General features: G+C 52.2%; 2 protein-coding genes across 5 annotated transcripts in view; one reads left to right on the forward strand and one right to left on the reverse strand.

Annotated features, from left to right (window-relative positions):
- PC (pyruvate carboxylase) overlaps window positions 1-20493 on the forward strand; it is a 146142-nt gene that overhangs the window by 82171 nt on the left and 43478 nt on the right. The gene's annotated exons all lie outside the window — the stretch shown is intronic.
- LRFN4 (leucine rich repeat and fibronectin type III domain containing 4) lies at window positions 8710-18894 on the reverse strand (the record flags this gene model as incomplete). The annotated part of the gene is made up of 4 exons (XM_083374478.1): window positions 8710-9977; window positions 11328-12726; window positions 13915-13990; window positions 18691-18894. The coding sequence occupies 4 exons, from the start codon at window positions 18892-18894 to the stop codon at window positions 9302-9304; spliced, it is 2355 nt and encodes a 784-aa protein (XP_083230604.1). The 3' UTR covers window positions 8710-9301.

Raw genomic sequence — 20493 nt, forward strand, 5'->3', positions numbered from 1 at the left:
CAGGTCTGTTTCAAAGGGGCAGGCGAAGGATATGTAGGGGAAGGGTACCGTTGCCACAGAGTGTTGCCACACCTGTTTTGTACCCAACAAAAAGAGCTGTCATGGTTCCGACAGGTGAAACTCTTCAAAGAACTTCGAGGAATTGTTTACCTTAAACATACTATCAAAGCACAATTCCCTCCTCCAGTTAACAGTCATAAATCACATTCCCCAATTATTTTAAAGCATGGGCTGGAAGCCCTCCAGTTCTTTATCATCTCTTATTTCAGGGGTGTCAAACTCAATTTCATTGAGGGCCACATCAGCATTGCCATTGTCCTCAGGGGGCCGGGTGGGTGTGGCCAGGGTGGGTGCGGCCTACTGGGTGGGCATGATTGGAGTGGGTGTGGCCTACTGGGTGGGCATGGCCAGCTCTACATCGTTCATGTCAAGGGTGCCTATGGAGGCCTGGGCAGGAGTGGGACAGATCTGAGGGTCTCTAGCAGAAGGGGGTGGGACCAGGGTAAGTGCCAAGGCATGGTCCACTGGAAGAGCCTCACTGTTCCTTTCAGGCCATGGGGGGGGGCTGGACAGTGGCACAGAGGTCAAACACCTAGCCCGGCCCTCAAGCACCCACGGCACTAAGCTCAGCCCCACATCCCCAAGGGGGTGCCCAGTTGCACTTACCTCCTCCTCAAGGCTGCTGCTGCTGTGCTTGCTCTCCTTAGCCAGGCTGCTCATGATGGGTACGAGGGCAAAATCAAGAGGGAGGCCCACTCCCTCTCCATGTGAGGAGACCTGGCTTTGTATCCAAAGCTTCCTTAGCAATAGGATGGGAGACCCCCCAGGATAGGCCAAGAGCAGGGGGCAAGGGGATGGTGAAAGAGCAGCAGGGCAGGACTAAGGCAGTACTTCCCGCTCAGACTATCCTTCCTTCCTTCCTTCCTTCCTTCCTTCCTTCCTTCCTTCCTTCCTTCCTTCCTTCCTTCCTTCCTTCGAGTGGTGGGAAAATATTTGAGATGAGGGAGGGAGAAAAACAGGCAAGAAACGCAGCTGGGGAAGTGTCATCCTTCGTGAAGAATGAAGAAATGCACCATCGCCTGGAAGGGGCCAGCACATGGCCCTCGCCTACTTCACATATCCGGCTTGGTGGACTCTGGGGGAGGGGATGCCATGAGCAGCATGAGTCAATGTTACCTGTGCAATGCTGCCCCGCCCCTAGCCTACCTGAAGTAGCCAGGGCCATGTGCTGGCCACTTCCAGGCGATGGTGCATTTCTTCATTCCTTACAAAGGGTGATACCTCCCCAGCGTGCACCCAGGGGGCAGGGCCGATGTGGCAGGAGCTGGTCTCTCGCTGTTTCCAGACAGCCTTGTGGAGCTGAATGTGTTTCAGCATAGATGGCCACCATGAAATTGTACATTGGCTCCCGGCTGGCCTGGGCTGGGGTCAAGACAGTGAGGGCCGTTCCATCACTGTTTCCAGGATGGCTTCACAGGTCACATGAAACCACTTCGCGGGCCCTGACATGTCTGTCTTATTTCAACAACCTTGGTTCTCACACTAGGTTCAGTGTTATTGTGTCTAGCTAGACTCTCATGCACATCCTCCCCCCTCCCCAGCATCATCTAACTCTAAAAGCAAAAAGAAGAAAATGGCTGCATCTCCATCTGTTGTCAATGCAAAAACATCGGGTGTTAGCAGCATTGACAAGAGCCTTGCCTGGAAGCGTGGCACGTCAGTTGTCATTACTTGGAATCTCACAGCAGCTGAGCTTCCTTGGCTGACAAGATGGGCTGCAACATCTGGTCTTTTAATACTGAAAAAATCTCATCTTGTAGAAATGGGGAGGATCTTCCTGGCTAGTTAGCCTCCTTCCCTGTTTCTTGTCGGGAAGAAGGTACCACATCCCAAGGGGTTTCTGTTTGGTCTCTGGGTGAACATCAGCAGCATAGGGCCTCCTTCAGGCCTTCAGCCCTAAGAAGCTTCTCCAAGCTGAAATACGCCCACCAAGGAGCAGATTTGGATTTCCCTGAGGTCCTGCCACATCCAAGTGAGATGGCTGTAATTCCCTGCTGCCCCTTCCCGTGTTCTCCCAAATGCATTTATTGGTCTCGGAAACCCGTCTGTATGTTGCTATGTATCTTGCAAATTTGAAATTGTAGGAAGCATTCCCTGGACTGTGACATGCTTGTGCTGTTTCTAGTCAGCATGTAGAGCATACACAGTTCATTGGATCAGTTATGGCCATAGACTTATAAAATTGGCCAGTGCCACTTAATTTTAGATGTCCAAATCCTGCTCATTGCAGGAATTGAGACAACTTTCCTTTGGAATGAATCTTGTGGCAACCCACTCCGTGTCTCACTCCAGTTTAATGAAAAACCTTTGCTTGAGTTCAGTCTTCAGTCAATAAGGTATCTACTTAATTGTCCTGCTATCAGTGCCCAATTATCAAACTGTTTGATTATCAGAGGATACTTTGTCAAGTGCTTTAATGAAATCAAGATAAATTATGTCTACAACATTCCCCTGTCTACTAAGGAAACAGACATAATTTATCTTGATTTCATTAAAGCACTTGACAAAGTATCTTAGTATGCTTAGTAAGGAAGTTATACAGTCAGGAAATGAAATAAGCTTGGTTTGATAAGCCTTCTTCTCGACAAATCCATGCTGACTGCTAATAATTACTGCATGTTTTTCGAGACACTTTCAGATAGTTATCTTTATGATCTGCTAATATTCCCAAGAATTGATGTCAGACTAGTTTTGTGTCTCCTTTCCCCCTGCTAGCAGATGGGGATTTTCTTACTTTCACCTCTCAGTCATTCTCCAGTATTCCTCAGAGACAACAGTTCCTCCAGGACTTCACCATATAATTCATCCAGCTGCCACGATATTTCTCCAGCCTCGTTCCTCCTTAGAAGAGGTACAGCCCAAAGTGTTTAAGGATAGGACTTTTCTGCCTTCATGGAGCATCTGGAAAAGAGTTCCTCTTCCTTTTCGTTTAAATATATCTGAAGAAGCTCTTTCTCCCATATCTCAGATCTTCACCAAGTTTTCTGTTTTTCTCACTGGGTTCCTTTGCCATCTTCTTTTAGGAAAAGCCCAAGGCCAAACTGAGGAAGAGAGCTCCTCCTCCTTCTCCTCCTCCTCCTCTTCCTCCCCTCCCCAGTCCCAGGCCTTCCCCCTCTGCCCCGACTAAGGTGCAACTAAGAGCCACCTGCACCTTCCATTTCCACCCAGAGCATTTTTTGCTGCAGTCCGTGCATTCCAGTGACACTCATTTATTTTATTCAGCAGCCAAACTAAAAAAACAACAATGACCCAAAATGTAATAATTAAGAATGAGGCAAGTAGCCTGGCAAATAAATGGGCATGTTTTATTCATTACTGCTTCATTATTCATTATTGAATAAAACATTTTGGTAATTCCTTTTCTAGTCATTCAAAACAAACAATAAAGAAAGAAATATGTGTAATAGTTCATAACCTCCTCCCGAGTTCAAAGCAAATTTTATTGCTTGGCAGATTCTGTACTTAAATGAAAAAATGTGTGTTACTGAGCAGTTCCAAATCCAGCGCTCTTAGCCTTGTGAGAGGCTTCCTTGTGGATCCCCGAAGGGACGCCTCCACACCCAGGAGCCCAGCAGATGCTCCGTGGAGAAGGCACCCCGGCAGAGAGAGCACAAGCAGAGGGCTCCTTCTGCCTGTGGCCCCAGAAGCCCTTGGACTGAGCTACGGGGCCCGGAGTTGTCCTCGCTTCTCCTGCCTTGGCTCCAAAGCTCTGCGCATGCAGCCTTGCCTGTGAGATGGGCTGGGCTGGTTGGGTGAAGCACAGAATTGCCCAGCTAGGTGGGAGGGAAGGAGGGGTCTGCCTGCCTGCGTACCTGCAGCCCCTTCGCCCTGTCCGTCCCCTCCTTGGTGGCTCCTTGTCTTCTGCCTGAGGTCTGGTGCCGGTTTCTGCTTCTTTGTGTGTTGCCTGCTGGACGGTTTTATATTTCTTTCTTTGGACTCAAATAAAGAAATATTGCCCAGTTGGTATCTGCGCTTCTCTTGCCAGAAGGTTAAAGGGCCGTAGTGCAGATTTCTCAAGTTAGAGAATCTGAAGGAGGCAAAGGCAGCATCCTTTGTCAGCGTTAAAACTCTTTTAAATAAATAAACCTCTACTGGATCCCCCTGTCCTGACTGACTGGCCTCAAACCCAAATATTACGGGAGGCCTGCCTTCTTTGCCCCTTGCAAATAGGACTGCAAGGGGGGTTTTGTGATTGCTTGGAAATGTCTGAACAACACCCCCCCCTCCAGATTTTCCATAAATGGACAGGGAACTTCCCCCCACCCACACACCCCGAATTTGAGGAAGGAGCATGGCTGAAAAAGAGCCGCAAAGCTTTGAGGTTTTATTTAGGGAGATTTTCAGGTAATAATGCTTTATCTATCATACAAAAATAGAAGGAATAAACATCAAAATGATTGAAAGCCTCGCAAAATAAAAATGTTTTGAACTATACTTTCTAGTTACAACTAGGAAAAAGTCAAGAGGGGCCAGATTTACATGAAAGGTAATTAATTATCAGGTCAAATAATTGGGCCCCCAAGGGCCTAATTACATTCCCTCAGGGGGAAGGGCCTGGTTTCTGCTGCTGAGGGAGACCTCGCCATCCAGGCACCACAGCAGCTGTCCTTCAGGAAGCGCCTCAAGATGGCCACCACCCACTTGACATCCCCTCCTTCCCTGCTCCGTGGGGCCCCAGAAAGTGTGACAGAATAGGTCCTTCTTGTCTGCCCGGCAGTTCAGTGGCACCATTTCCATTTGCACTTCCTTTTCAAGCTAGATGTCTGCATCCCAAAAGATCTGGAATCTCCTTTGCTCATTTCTAGCTGGAACTAGAAAAGCAGCCTCCAGTTTTCAAAACCTTCCGGGAGAGCATTCCAAAACTTTTAATAAGACAGAAAATGAGGAAAAAAATTAAATAGAATAATAAGAAGAATTTTAATGCAATGTAATACACTTAATAGTGGTTCCCAACCTGTTTTTTACCACGGACCCCCTTTAAATACCTTTTGTGGTCAGAGACCATGGCCACAGACCCCCAAGACCTAACAAGATTTAAATCATAAAAATTTCCTCAAGCCTTCACAGATCCCCAGGAGTCCATGGACCACAGGTTGAGAACCAGTGTATTTAATGCTAATTACATTCAAATGGGAACGGCAGGAAACAAACTGCCCCGGTGGGGCTCCTGGTTTGGCCCCCCCTCCTCCCACCAGGCAGGAAGAGAGGACCTTAATGGGCTTCTTTCGGCCACTGAGGAGGAAGCCAACCGCAGCGTCTCCTCCTCTTCTGGAGTGGGCCAGCCCTGGTGCACTGCGGTCTGACCCGCCTTGAACCCGGGTGTTTGCCTCTTGTAGCTGAACCCCAGTCTCAACCTAGCTCAGCTGAAGCGTCCTTGCAGAGGAGGGTCAGGCAAGCCCGCTCCTCTGATGATGGACTTTATGAGCTGCATTCGTCTTTGACCGAAGAGCCGCTAACCAGGGTTCCCTGGAACTTGAAAGTGCCCTGGAGCCCCCATGGGGGCAGTGGGGAGGCTGCTGCGGCGCCCATTGCGCCGTTTGGCTGCCCTTTGTTCTGCTGGATGTAAGCAAACATTTCTCGCTACCCTCGGTCCCAGATGGGGCTTGCTCTTATATTTAAGATGTTTACGCAGATCCTTCTCACACTGTCAAAATAATGTTTACAAATTAAAAATAAGAGTTTAAAAGGGTTCGGGCAGTGGCGCAAAACATAATGTTGTGTTTTCCAAATAAATAAATCAGAAGGTGTCCCTCAAGCCAATTGCTAACCCTGGCCACTGGTGTGTGTCTGCATTTTGGAGACACCGATAACCTAGGCAGAAACAGACAAGGTAATTAATAGTTAACCACGGCTGGCCCATATGCTAGCATCCCAGAGTCTTTCCCTTGGCAATCAAGGCTCCCCACAAGGTCCGGCTTTTGGCAGGGCCTCCCTGCGTCTCCGGGGGCCCTTTGGGCTCTAGAAGGGCCCACGGGCCTGTGGTCACTGTCCTTTGGCCCATTTCCGGTGCCTACGACTCAGCCGTCACTCACCCAGGCACCCGGTCCATGGAGCCCCAGGCCTCACTTTGGCTGTGCTTTTTTAACTTCAAAAGTAGCATTTCATCTGTACTGAAAGAGGCATTTGCAAGAGACTTTGGATTCCAGGTTTTGGTTTCAGGCAAGGGCCTCAGAAGATGAGAAAGAAAGCTTAATGAGCTCACCTGCCAGATCCAGCTCAGATTCCCCTTTGGCTTCTGCAGGAACCCAGCTGTGTGGTGTGAACTAGGCCACGGCATTAAGCTGCCTTGGGGCTGATTGGTTTGGGCATCGCGTGTCATCCGATGCCGGCAATTGTCACAATTTAATTTGGATTAGAGAATTAAATATGTGACATCTCCAAGGAAAAGGCCTTTACTTCTGCCAGCTGTATCATAGACAGAAAGCTTTCTGGAAAAAAGCTGACAGCCAGCTTGATGAGAGGCCGCCCACGTTCCTTTGTCTGGCATCTGGTGACATGAATCAATAAAAACAGGAAAGTGCCATAAAGTGTCGGTGCTGAAGACAAAAATTCATTGCATGTTCTTCAGCCAGCCAGGCCCCAGAAAGCCACAGCGGGCTGTAAAATACTGCCTGGATGTTCCTGGGAATGGAGGCTTGAAAACTGATAAAGCTGCCCGACCTAAGGCTGCCTTACTATTGAGAAGCAAAAGTGGTGTTGTCGGGTGATAAATTTTGGTCAGACTAAAGTCATATATTATTCAGGATACAGTTAGACCCATCACTTCTTTGAGAAGGGAAAGTTTCCTTCTGAACCATTTATTGTGTCCCTTTAAAAGTTATTAGTGTGACTGTGTGAATGGTGTTCCATGTTAGATTAACTCTCTCATTTTTCCTTCTTCTCCTAGCTTCTTTTAACATGTTAGCAATGTTTGTCTTTGTAAAAAGAATGGGGGTGGTTGTTATTTTGCCCTGAAGGTATTCAAGACCCCAATAGGCCAGTCTCAGAGTGTGGTGTTTGTTCCAAAGATTCCAAGGGGCCCATCCTCTTTTGCCTCTCCCCCCCCCCATCCACCCGCAGTCCAAGTCTTAGTGTGGAGCCCAGGAAGAAAAAAATGGAACCCCCCCAGGAGACCCCAAAGCTGTCCCCTCCTGTTATGCCTTACAGGCTCCCCCAAGACCCTTTTTGTCCTCCCACCCATGATGGGCGACTTTAGGAGATTTGGGGGGCTTTCGGGGACCCTGCCATCGCCCCCGCAGTGCGCAGATCAGCTTTCTTCTCCTGCTTTGGAGTCCTGAGTGGGGCTCTGTGTCTCCAGCCAGGGTGGGAGGGGGCAGTTGGGGGCAGAGGAGCCCTGCCTTCTTCCGCCGGTCCATGCTGCTGAGGGCCAGCCTTCTCCAGAGGCACCTCAGCTACCTGGCAGGAAGAACTGCCTCCTCAGGCTGGGCACATCCAGTCTCGTTCTCTCTTTTCTAGCCCTCGGACTTCAGCCTCTGCGTTGCTTCTCAAGCCTCTCAGTCTTGTGGTGAGCCCCAGAGGCCCTGAGGACTAGCCGTACCCGGAGCTGAGCTTGCTCGGCCTCATCTCTTGCTCTGATTTCCGGGCTCTCCTCCTTGCAGAGGTGCTGGGCCCAGAGGTCACCTTTCAGCCCCCCTCCAAGCATTCCCTCTGGCCTTCTGTCATCTGGACCGGATAGAGTGGGAGGTAGACTGTTACCCCTTCCAAAGTAAAGTCCCTCGGCTTGCCCATTCGGTCATCCCCAGAGGGCTGCCGCTGATCCCTGCCCTCCCTTGGTCCAGATTCCTTTTGGGGGTAGCAGGCATTTCATGGCCTCATTCCTGAACCTGTCACTCTCAGCCTCCCTCTGTGCTCTCAAAGGACCCCCAGAGAATGCGGCCTCTTTGAAAATAAAGACACCCGGCCTAGTTTGAAATCTTCCACTTCTCTAGGCAAACTTTGAGAGACCCCCAGGTCACCGAGAGGGTGAGAATCTCACCAGACAGTAAAAATCTGCACCCAAGGTAGAATTTTACCTATCAGGAAAAATGCAGATTCCTTTTGAGAAGTTACTCGTAGGGGATGACCAGGCTGGGTCCGAGGGAGGGAGGGAGGGAGGGAGGGAGGGAGGGAGGGAAGGGCCAAGCGGGCCATCAGCCACGAGTCCCTTTGCGCCCACAAGAGATCTAAGTCCAGCCCACCTCGAGTTCTGTTGATTCTTACCTGCCGCCAGTTTGCGTTGACCGTTAGTTGGCCAGATTCTTGTAGAGAGCGTGAGCTTGCAGTCAAACTTTATGTTCATTTGAACTGCCCGGATCTCCCGACTTCCCTGGCGCTTGACATTACTTCTATTAGTGGGATTGCAAAGGTAGACTTTGCATTTTTTGCCTTCTTTGCGAACCAGAGTTGGGGTTTGGGGGGAAGGGTTCCCTCAGCTGTCTTTCCTCCTTCCTTCCCTCCCTCCCTCCTTTTTCTTCCTTCCTTCCTTCCTTCCCTCCCTCCCTTCTCTTCCTTCCTTTCTCCCTCCCTCCCTCCTTTTCCTTCCTTCCTTCCTTTCTCCCTCCCTCCCTTTTCTACAGAGTGAATTTAGAGGGGAGAACTCTCCTTATTGCACAACAACAGTAAACAACAGTAGCCAAAAGAGATACATATATGGACATTTATAGAGGTCATTAAATGCCAGGTACAGGATTTGCCTTTAACATGAATTTTGAATTCCCCACCCTCAACCTCCAGCCTTCACACCTCTGTTTTAACACAGATTACACCCAGTCCTGCCCAAAGGCTTCCTTTCTGTGTTAACTCTCCTGTCTTTGAATCCTTGATGACTTAGACTCCTTGAACAGTATGTTCTTGCTGTCTTTTGGCAACTGTTTTCTTTTTCCTTTCAAAGCTGTCTTCTTTTCCTCTTCAAAATAATTGATTCTTGAATTCAGGTCGCTATATTTGCCCCTCAATTAGTCAACTGCAAAATGCAGAGGAAGAAGCCGTTTCCAAGCCTCTCCTCCTCTCTCTCCTGCCCTCTCTCCTTCCCCAGCTTGCAGGAGGTCTCAGCCCAAGCCTGGCTGGCTCGGGTGCTGTGCTCTGGGCATGGCCGGGCCTGGTCAGCGGGGCTGGCCTCCACGTGGAGGGCTTGGTTCAACCAGCTGAAGCAAGGCCAGCATCTGCTGCCTCGTCCATCGGCTCCTGCCCTCCGTGGGCCTCCCGTTGGGGCACGCTGTCCCAGATGCTTTAGGGGTAGGAGGCCGGTGCTCCCCCACAAGGGCTATACCACGCTTTCCTCCAATTTATCCACATTGAGGAAGGGTCCGGGCCGCACGCTGCTGCTGTCTTCAAAGGAGGTGCCCTGCGCCAGCCTCCCGTGGACTGACTGGCTGCGCTTGGCCCACATGAAGCTCAGACGTTTGGCGTAGCTGTAGCAGGCGCTGGAGGAGGCATCTCCCATGTCCAGGGAGCTGCTGCGCCTGGCTTTGGCCGAGGCCAGGGCCCCCCGGGCAGCCCCTCCCATCCGATGCTCTGCACCCTCAGCTGCACCCGCCTTGGCCCACCCCTGCTGGCGCTCCCTGGGGGGTGTCCGCTGGGGCAGCAGGCCATTTGGATGCCCGCCATTGGTCTGTGAGTGCACGTTGCTGACTCTGGGCAGGCTCCCGTGGACACTGCCACAGACTTTGTACTTCACCATCATGACTCCTGTGAAGACCAGCAAGGAAGCCACGATGATGCCTCCCACCGTCACCGTCAGGGCCCCCCCTAGGAAGTGGACGTGCAGCGAATGGCAGTCTGGGTAGGCTTCCTGCGTGGTAAACTGGGCACAGCCCAACAGGTGGGTGGCGGCCAGAGAGGTGGCCAGGTCATCAAAGATGGCTAAGATGCACAGGTCGTAATCCATGCTCGACACGAGGTGCTTAAGAAGGAAGTCCTGGCTGCTGGCAGGGATGATCCTGCAGGCGAGAAAGACGGGAAGAGTAAGCATCTGCGGCCTCCACCCCCTCCCTCCTCTGATGGGGGGAGGTCCTTCTCTCTAGGGACAGAACCCCCACCCCCCACCCATTCCTGGACATGGGCCTTTCCACCCCATCTCGCCTTATGCAGGCAGCTTATCTGCACGTTAATGGCCTGTTACTCTCTTGTGTCCAAGAAAATCCGGTTAATCTTGTGGCACAGTTATTGATGCAGAAGGAAAGAAAAGCTAACCGTAGCTGTTATACAGCAAGAGTTTATACAGTTTATACAGCAAGAGCTGTTGTCCCACCCTACAGATCTCTCAGGCCTTCTTGAAGCCAAGTTTTATCTGATTCTTGAAGACTCTCCCTCCCTTGGTTAAAGACCCCAGAGAGGGGGGCCCTCTTCCGCCCCCTGCCCCCCTGAGCATTTCATTTGGGACCCTGAGCTGGATCCCTAGAGAGACGGTTGATGAGGAGCGCTGGCCCGGTCAGGAGAGGCAGAGGATGTGACTCTGCCAGGGAGGGGGACCTGCCCCAGAGGGGCGAGCCTTTGGGAAGGAGAGGTGGTTTCTTTAGAGCCAGGCCAGTGGCGTGATCCCCCTCTTCTGTGCTTTTGATTTTTAAGGTTAGAAATTCCTACGAAATGCAGCCATTAAGAAAGAAATTCATTTGTGGAAAATCCTTTCTCTTGCCTGGGTTGTGCTGAAGGATTCCATTCCTAGAGAATGAATTCTGCCACCCGTCTCTGGGGGCCAATCCTCCCACCTCCTGCCGGGCAGAGGGGCAGAAAGCTCTGCAGAAGCCCCTGCAGTTGAAAGCGTCTGCTTGAGCCTCGAGCCCTTTAAGCCTCCCCCACCCCCCTGAGGAACTGGGCCTTTACCAAGCAGAGCCAAGCCCTTCAAAGGGCGATTTCGCTCAGGGCCACGTCCCTTTCATGGGCGACTCTCTTTCAAGGGAGCAATGCTCAACCTTTTGGGGATGCTGCACACTCTTGGCATAACCTACTGCATCCCCAGTGCCAAATCTCCTCCAGCACAGCCAGCTGTCTCACTGGTACATGCTTCAGGTCTTGTGGGAACAGAGGAAAGGGGTGAACTGAGGAAGACAACTCTGTGCCTCTTGTGCAGTCCAACACTGTTCACAGAGGGAGAGCCCTCCAGTTGAGTGAGCAACCGAGATGTAATCGGGGAGAGGCCCGTTTGTATCCTGAGAAATCTGAATGGTAATGAAACAGCCAGGGACCTTCATTGCCAGGACTTCTCCAGGAAGGAGAGCCTGAAATTAAGAGCCCTTTGCTTGCCCATCCGTCTTGGGAGCAGGCCCTGTCCCCACACCGCAGCCCCTTACCTGTAAACAAGTGCATTGTCCGCCGTGCAGTTGTACTGGATCTGATACATCCAGGCCATGTAGGTCGACTTATCTGCCAGCCAGCGCACCAGGGCTGATGTGGCAGTCACCTCCAGCACCTCCACTCTCTTCTCGGAAGCCTCCTGGGTGCCGTTGGCAGAGCTCTTGGCAGAGGTGGCGATGTCGGAGGAGCCCGGATCCTGCTGCAGCACTGTGATGCTTCCGTTCCCTCGATGAGGCAAGGGGATGATTTTGAGGTCCACGGTGGCTGTCGACTCCCCAGCAGCATTGACAGCAATGCAGGTGTAGGCCCCATCATCACGGAGGGTGGTCACCAAAAGGTCAAGGGTGCCGTTGCGGAATGAAACGGTCCTAGAGGAGTTGGCAATGATTTTGTCATCAGGGGAGACCCAGTGGATGACAGGCTCGGGGTCTCCACGGGCTCTGCACCTCAGGGTGGCCCTTTGGCCCTCCAAGATCCACAGCCTGTGGGTGTGCCGGGTGATGAGAGGCGGCTCGCAGGTGAAGTCCTCCTCTGGCACAGACCAGAAATACCGGCCAGCCACGTGTTGAGGGGAAGCACAGGTCTCCATGTCATCCTCCCGCGCCAAACGCCGCAGCCATAGCAACTCACAGTTGCAGTGCAAAGGATTTCCTCCGAAGCTGAGCGTGATGGTGGCTGTGTAAGGGGTTGGGCTGATGGCCCCAATCTGAGAGCGGGCAAACAACGGGTCAGGGGGCAGCGTGGAAAGGCGATTGGAGGTCATGTCCAGCCGTGAGAGTTTATAGAGTTCATCAAAGCTTCCTTCCATAATGAAGTCAATCAGGTTGTGATCCAGGTTCAGGGTGTGCAGGCAAAGCATCCCTTGGATGCCTTCCCAAGGGACACTGCGCAGGTTGTTGTAGGACAAGTCCAGGTCTTCCAGAGTCAAGAGGAAGTCGTCAAACGCAGCCCCAGAGATATTGACCAGCTGGTTGTTACTCAGGATGAGATGCTGGAGGTTCAGCATTCCCCGCAGAGCCTCCTCCCTGATCTCTGTCAGCCGGTTGCTGTCCAGGTGGAGCGAGCGGAGGCTCTCCAGGTCCCCAAAGGCAAAGGGCCGGAGGGTGTCGATGGTGTTCCGCGAGAGGGTGAGGTCCACGAGGCCCGTCATGTTCAGAAAGTCCGGGGCTTCCACCACCCGGATGAAATTGTCAGCCAGGCGCAGCTCCACTGTCCGCCGATCTATGTTGGGCGGAATGAAGAGGAGCCCCTTGTTGGCACAGAGGGTGCTGAGTGAGTCGGAGAGGTTTTGGCAGACGCAGTGAAAGGGGCAGGACTCCACCTGAGCAAAGGTGCTCCCCACCATCAGAAGCTGGATCAGAAGCAGCCTTTCCATGGTAGTTGCCTTGGCAGGCCCTGGAAGAGAGGAAAATAGGTCAGTGGGCATAGGGGGCTTTGGTGACTGTCCTTTTTTGGACCTTTGGACCTTCCCCTCTTTCTCAGGACGTGGTGCACATTTGTTCCCTCCCTGCCTAGTCCTCTAGTAGTCCCCTCTTAACCACCGGACCATCTCTGAAAGTAGCTTGCTCCACCCACCCGCCCGCTTGTGAATTCAGGAAGTCCACCTCCTCCTTTGTAATTTTAATCTAGCAGTTCTGGTTGTGCAATAGACAATAAGTCTATTTCCTCTTCTGTGTGGCACGTGGAGGCTGCTCTTGTATTGCAGCCGTCTGTTCTGTGGGCCAAACATGCCCAGATCCTTTAACTGAATCTCCTTAGGCTTAGTAGCCCAGCACTGAGCTCCAGCTTTTCACTGTCCCTTCTGATGCCCAGAATTGGACCACAGTGCTGTCTGTCCCTGGGGTCTGACCTGGGCAGAGGGTCCGAGGGGAGAGGAACAGTTCCTTCCTGGGATCTGGACTCTGTGCACCAATTGAGGCAGTGCAAGATTTCTTTTGCCCTTGTGGCAGCTCCGTCATGCGGCTGGCTCAGCTCCCCGTCCCCCCTTGTCCTGCCAAGCCAGGTTCCCCCACATCTTGTGCCTTTCTTCTGTTAAATTCCATCCTGTTTAACTTCTTCTGTTAAATTCCTTGGAGGCTGCCCAGATCTTTTTGAATCTTCTGTCGTCCAAAATATTAGCCCTCCTTTGCACCTTTGCATCATCTGTGACAACTCCGTCTTGGCTTCTGTTAATTGAAGTATTCATAAACTATGTATGGTTATAAATGATTTATCAGACACACATTTTTCCATCTTATTTCAACACAGGCTTTGCCACTTTTACTTAAAAATCCTTCGCAGTCTATCCCCAGATTAGAAATTTTAGTGCTCTTTTGATCACCCGACCGATGCCTCTGTGCCCAATATGTACAATTACGAGCCAGATGAAAATCTGAACAAATTAGCACGAGTGAGAAGAGAAAGGTGGGCCACCAAAAGATGTTTGGTGAAGAAGAACCTGATGCTTTTTGAGGCTTCTACGGCATGTTGAGATTCGTTGCCATCCTTGATTTTGGTTTTGTTCCTCTCTCCTCCTCGTATTTCTGTTTCTGGTTGGAATCTTAGCTGGGAGCAAATGGGCTCCCAGGATCAGATTTCGCTAACCTGGTTGGCTTGAGCTCCCTGCTTCCATTTGGAGAGTCCTCTGGGAATCCACTTGGCAGCTACTGGAGTTCCTGGACTTCAAGGGGGAGGAGAAGAATCAGCTTCTCGCAAGTTGCTCTCTCACCCCCAGGAGTTCTTCTAAAATTTGCTGCCACAGAGATTCTTAATGTGGCTGGAGGGCAAAAGGTAGAGAATAACCCTATGGCTGCGTTTAATTAATTAAACCACATTTAAAGTAAATTAAATGAATGTTGGTGTTGGTCTTAGCAATACCTTGTTTGTTGAGTGAACATAATTCTAATTAACATTAAATTAAATCTGCATTAGCTTTTATTGAGGCCGCACTCAATTTGTTGAGTAAGCCACAGCACACTATTCAAAATGTAGTGTTGGCCCAACCGTGTCAGGTTCACCCAAGGGACTAGAGCTTAGCCTCTGTTCAGCATAGTGAGTGTGAAAACATAGGCTGGTGCACACTACTCGTCAAGCCGTAATGGAGCCTAGTTAACTGTATCACAGTTCTGAATTTGGGCAGCATTATCCAAGAGTCTGGATGCTGCAGACTGTCCACTGTGCTGCACACGTGGTCTCTGTGTTGCCCACACCATTTTATGGTTAGCCTCTTGTGTGATCCAGACCACTGACTTGTACAACAAATCATAGTTAAACGAACCACGGCTTAATTCAGTGTTGTGTGTAAAAATGTGCTACCTTGGATACCCCTACCTCTTCACTGAACTTTACTATTTGAGGCTAGGGAGCAGGCATTACATGTGACATCTTGATTTCAGCCTACCGAGAGTCTCCCAGGGGATGCAAACCCGAGGGGTCCTGTAGGCCAAAAGACAGGCTTGGGTCGATGCTATGTTATCCTTTGGGGAGGCACAGTTACTTCCGAGGCCCTGGAGGTTCATCCTTAGAACAGGAGATGGTACAAAAATGGCGGGACAGCTAAGAGGCGAGCAGGCTGGAGCAAGAGAGGCCTGGCACCTGCTGGTTCAGGGAGCCTTTTGTGGGGATTGTTAGGCATATGGTGTTAGCCTACAATGTTGGGTTGAAAATATATTAACCATGATGTTGTTATGTCTTTAAGTTGTTAATTGGCCAATGGGTGTGTAAGTGTTCTCATGGCCATAAGAGGAAGCTAGGAACGTAGTCTCTCTCTCTGAATTCACTGATCTCTACTATTACTGTTTTTGCTCTGCTGTTGGTTTACTACTGTTGTAAACCTGAACTGTGTATTGACCTCTGGACCGGTAAGAAGACTTTGTAGTTTGGATTGCTACTTGGACTGTTGCTATTGTTTATGACCTGGACTGTTTATTTTTGACTGTGCATTTTTGTTCTTACACCACCTCAAAGTAAAATACTTTTTGCTTTTACAACTCAGTGTACTCCTGTGTGTGACTCTTACTGCTCTCAGTACCCTTCCTTGTCTGTGCAACTCTGTGGTAGCACAAGGAGACCCTGCACAACAAATTACCTTAACAGGGATGTCCTGAGAAGGGGGCTGGTTGGATTAGGCAGAGCGATTCTGTAAGCGTCTCCCCATCTTGAGGAGCTCTGCAGCCAAACCCCTTGCCTTGGCCTCCTGCCTCGTGAACCCCTGGAACCCAGACCCGCCTGCGGAGGCTCGATTCCCCTCCCGTCGTGTGCAGGTCTTCTGTGTTGGTGTGGCTTCTCTGCCACGCCTGCCGGGAAGCAGCCTGGCTGGCTGGCATCTTAGTGCAGTTGCTCTAAGGAGGTTTCTGCCAAACGGGTTCAGAACGGCCGGGGAGGGGCAGGGCCGCGGTGGCCGGAGGGGAAAGAAGCTGAGCCAAGGACTCCAAGGCGGCCTCATCCCCTGCTCAGGCCTGGACCAGGAGGATGGGGGGCGGGGGGGGCAGCGGCTGTCAGCATCTTCTTTGAAGGGACGGGAGGGCAAGATGCACCTGCCCCCTGCGTCGCTCCTCTTAGTGCCTTGGATTTGGATTATAAGCATTTATTTATTTATTTATTAAATGTATGTGCTGCCCACCTCACTCAATCTTTTAATTATGATTCTTTTCTAAATCCTTAACAAGATTTTGAAGACTAGAATGGTGTGGCTTATGTTAATAAAACAGACTTTGAGAGGAGACATTGATATTCTAGACATGGCCTCGTAACAATCAAAAAGCCATCTATAACTAGAAGAGATAAATATAATCTGCAATTCTGCATTCAAGAAAGCAAAGGGAAAAATAATTGAAAGCGCTGGTGAAGCTCTTCTGCTCAATAGGGTCCAGTAGGGTAATATTGCAAACAGAAGAACGTTAAAATAGGAAATCACCTTTGTGGTTTGACATCCTGAAACTCTCTTGTGGAGGGAAGCTCTGACCGGATAAAAGGATCTGCAAAGGAGTTTTCCAACGCCAGGCCCTGATTTTATCAGGTGACCAGAACTGGAGCCGAACGGAAAGGGAGGAGACGAGAGGAATGGACGATTAAAGGCCATTGTTAAAGAATTGTTCAGAGTGAGGTAGGCAAGATTGGTGACAACGTCTTAATTTTTTTGAGTGATTAATGTAAAAAGAGACTGTGCCTCTGCCCTTACCCCAGCCAGCACAGGAACTTCTATTGTGGCGAGGTGACAATTACGGGGAGCCTGGATCGCTTTCGGTTGGGGGTCAGGCCTGGGCATGAGACTGGCACTGCATCGGTCCCTGTTGGTCGGCTGGATGTGGGGGGTGATGCTTCTGTATGAGCAACTGTGGTGGTCTAAGTTGCCTGCAGCGGTTGGGGTCCTAAGAGGGCAGTTTCCCTCAGGCGGCAAGAAGTCAAGTCCTCAGCTATTGCCACCCCCCCAATCTGAGTGAAGCCACCGGAGAGGTCATCTGCCAGAGGCTCCCCGGAACAGATGGGAGTGCCTGGATGGGGAGAAACACGGGACGGAATGGAAGGCCTCCCAGTCTCGGGACATCCTTAGATTCCTCCGGAAGGAGACGGCCCTGCACTGGCTGTGCTAAGACCTAGGAGGGCAGACATCCAAGGAGCTATGGCTGTGCTGTGTTTTTAAAAACATATTTAATCATTGCAGTTACCTTACTACTGTTTTATTGTGCTAGTTGTCAGCTGCTGTGGCTGGAGGGGAGAGGGCAGAGGCAGGTCAGGGTCCAGAACTTGTGTTTCTGTTGATGTGGTCTGGCTGGCCAAGGAGGACACGATGGGCCCCAAACCCAGTTGTTGTGAAGGCCTTTAGCAAAGGCAGGAAAGTAAAACACCTGTCTTGCCCTCAGGTGCTTTGGAGAATAGGTTGACCCCTTCTTCTCTGTGGCAGGCCCTCAAATATTGGAAGACCCGTGTCTTCGTTAGACTAGACATCCCCAGTTCCCTCAATCATTCATCAAACAATGTAGCCTCTTGACCCCTGGTCATCTTTGTGGCTCTTCTCTGCCCTCTTTTGGGGGTCTCGGCATCTGTTTTGTATTGTGATGACCAGAACTGGACACTATTCCAAGTGTGGTCTCACTAGTGTAGTAGAAGTGGGACTATTACTTTACGTGATTTTGAAACTCCCCCTCTGTAGTAGATCTGAAGGCCTCCGAGTGCTCAGAAGCACCCGGGGCTTCCCCCTAAATCCAGCCCCCAGTGAATAAACGCTCTTCCACTCCCTCCCACTCTGGCATCGGAGTTCTGATGGACCCAGACCGTGAGTGCTCCTGGGCCCCCTTGATGTGTTTGCTCAGCCTGGGCTGCAGATGTCCAGCTGGGCTAGGCTGTATACTTGGTAGGTGCCCTGTCTGTGTGTATGGGAAGGGGAGGGCATGCACTGGGGCAGCGGGTTGTGTATATGTGGGGTGACCTTAGTTGACCAGCACTTTTCTGAGTCAGACTGTGGGGCCTTCAAGTTCGCACCACTCTCTGTCCAGGCGTGGATCTATGTGGAGAGCAGTCCGATTTATGGAGGCAGCTTTTAGTAGGACCATGTAACATTCCCCCCCGCAATCCAAATACTGGTTGTTGATGGGGAGGGGGCAGCTATTACTGGAAGGGTCCCTCAAGAGCACCCAGTAGGTCCCTCAGGGGAGCCTCTGCCAGCTCAGGGACGACCAAGGCAATTTCTGGTCCTCCTCCTGCACTTGGCTTGTGGGGAGCATTTGGGGTTGGGGGTGTGTGAGGCTGAAGAATGGAACCATCTCAAAGCAATCCAGGGTTGTAGCCAAAGAGACAAACGTTTGGCAGGAGGGATTGGGGGATTCTGGGGGATTGGGAGGTTTTCCTTGGAGGCAGATGGCAGTCCTTCACCAAGGCCTCCTCCCCGTGCTAGGTGGAAGATGCTGGGCTGTGGAAGGAGACCACAGAAGGCAGTTTTCTCAGGGACGCCCCTTCCCTTTTCCCTCTCAAGGAGGGGACGAACCCTGGACCCTGGTCGCACTGCCTGGGGCAGAAGGGCTGGGGACGGGGAGGGGAGGGAGGGGGAATGGCTGGGAGGCAGGAAGGATGATCTACCAGCCTTGGTGGTCTGGATTCAGGATACAAAAGTCAAAGAGCAAGGAGGGGGGCACCTGTGGGGGAGACCCTGCTGGGTCTGTCATAGCACAACTTTCCCATGGCTCTTTGGGGGGGGGAGATCCAGGGAGCAGAAGCCTAAGGAAGGGAAAACCTGGCTCTTTTCCCTACTGGAGGAGGCTTCTCTGCCTTTCCAACCACATAGTCCACTCTGTCGCAGCAGCAGCGGTCATTCAGCTGGCCCCCACCCCACCCCGAAGGCCCCCCCACCTCATGTGCATCTGTCCCTCTCCTGCCCGCTTTTACCTTCTCCTTGGCCTCTGGGCACCCCAGAAACGAGCCGTAGCAGTCCAGCCGCTCCCCAGACGGAGTCACCTGTCCCTGTGCCGCCCCCTCCTCAGCGTCTCCTGAGCAGGCCGTGGCCCCGGGGCTCCCACGGGTTCTCGGGGTGCCATGGGGAGGCGCCCAGCTGCCTCGGTGGAAAAGGCTCGGGGTGGCTGAAGGCAGCATCCAGGCTGCAAGCAGAGGAGCATCCTCGGTCCCCTCCCCCAGCCAGAGAAAAGCTTCAGCTTCAGGCAGGCGGAGTGAAGGCAGCCATGCTCTTCAAGCCCCAGGGCCAGCGAGGGTGGTCGCTCTCCGGGCAAGCTGGCTCATCCGGTCCTTCACTCTTTGGCCCATCAGGTTCTGGCCGCCTCAGCCTTCTCGGCTTCCCTCAGGCCTTGGGGTTCCTGAGGCTCCACGGGGTTCTGGGCCTTTCAGCCCTCAGGGTGGAATTCCACGGGGTCTCAACTGGAGCTCTTGGAGGAGGGGGGGGCTAGTTCTTCTTCCAGCCTTGAGTTCTGATTCACCGGCCCAGGCCCACTGCAGGGCTCCTCAGCCGGGCGTCTGCCTGCCTGCCTTTCAGCTCTGGAAGAACCCCGGCTGTCTCCCCTCTTCTGGATGCTGCCGGCCCTCTTTCCCTGCGGAGACCCCGTGGCTGCTTCTCCATCCTCCTGCCCCCTTAGACCGGTTGTCCAGGGCTCTTCCTGGCTCGCAGTCCTTCCTCTGTGCGGGGGGGGGGGCTGAACCTCTCCGGACCTGGCACTCCTCCGCCACCCTCCTTCAGGCTCCGGAAGGTCTTGACCATCCGGCAGTCGCAGCCTTCCCAGAATGGTGTGGTGGGCAGCCCCGCTTCCTCCGGACCCTCTTTGTCTCTGCCAGCCTTGCTGCTGCTGCTGCTGCCGTGTGCAGGAGGGGCGATGTGATGCCTGCAACCCGTGCTCTGCCTGCTCTGCCGGCTGCTTTGCCCCCTCCCCCCTCGCTGCCTCCCCAAGCTGCTCTCGTTTCTGCTGGGGGGGGGGCTGAGTGGATGGGCTGCTGCTCTTCTTCCAGGGGATGGCCCTGGCTGCCTCGCTACATCCTCCTCCTTGAGCTCTGATTGGGGAGAGGAAGATGGAGGAGCTGGAAAGGGCCCTCCTCTTTTCTGGGGAAGAGTCGGAGCAGCCGCTCAGGAAGAAAATTCTCCCCTTATCCAGGAATCTGGGGCACCAGCCACCGCGTGTTATGAGAGGGAGTTTGTATTACGAATTACGCCCCCCCCCCGCCGTCTCATTTTAAGGTGCTCTGCCTGGATGCTATTTCTGAGTTGGGAGGTTTTCCAGTATTTATGCACCTTTCCCCTCTCCTCCCCACCAGAATTGCCGAAGGAGAGAGAGCGGCCAAGTTATCTCCATTCTGTTGCCCTGGGTGATGGTTGCTAGGAGGCGGGCTTCCCTGAAGGAGGAAGGCATCCTGGACCAGCCCAGGCTCTTTTGGCCCTTGGGCAGGAGAGGGGAGGTGGGGCAGCAGGGGAAGAGGAACACGATCCCCACAACGTTTCATGCATGCAGACTGGCAGCTGGGTATGAATCCTCTGAAACAGTCAAGTCCTGGGACGGTGCTGCAGGGAAGGCGGCTCCCAAAAGGAGCATGAAAGGCACCTTTTTCTCTCCAGCTCACGTAAGTGAACCTCAGTGGCAAACTCCAGTTTCAGTTTAAAAAGTCCGCGTTACAGTCGGGTTGAGATATTTGAGGGAGGCTTCAGAAAGATTTGGTGGGCCAAAAGAGAGCCTGAGTGATGGTGTCTCACAG

Source organism: Vipera ursinii (genome assembly GCF_947247035.1).
Source record: "Vipera ursinii genome assembly, chromosome: 15".
NCBI classification, from domain to species: Eukaryota; Metazoa; Chordata; class Lepidosauria; order Squamata; family Viperidae; genus Vipera; species Vipera ursinii.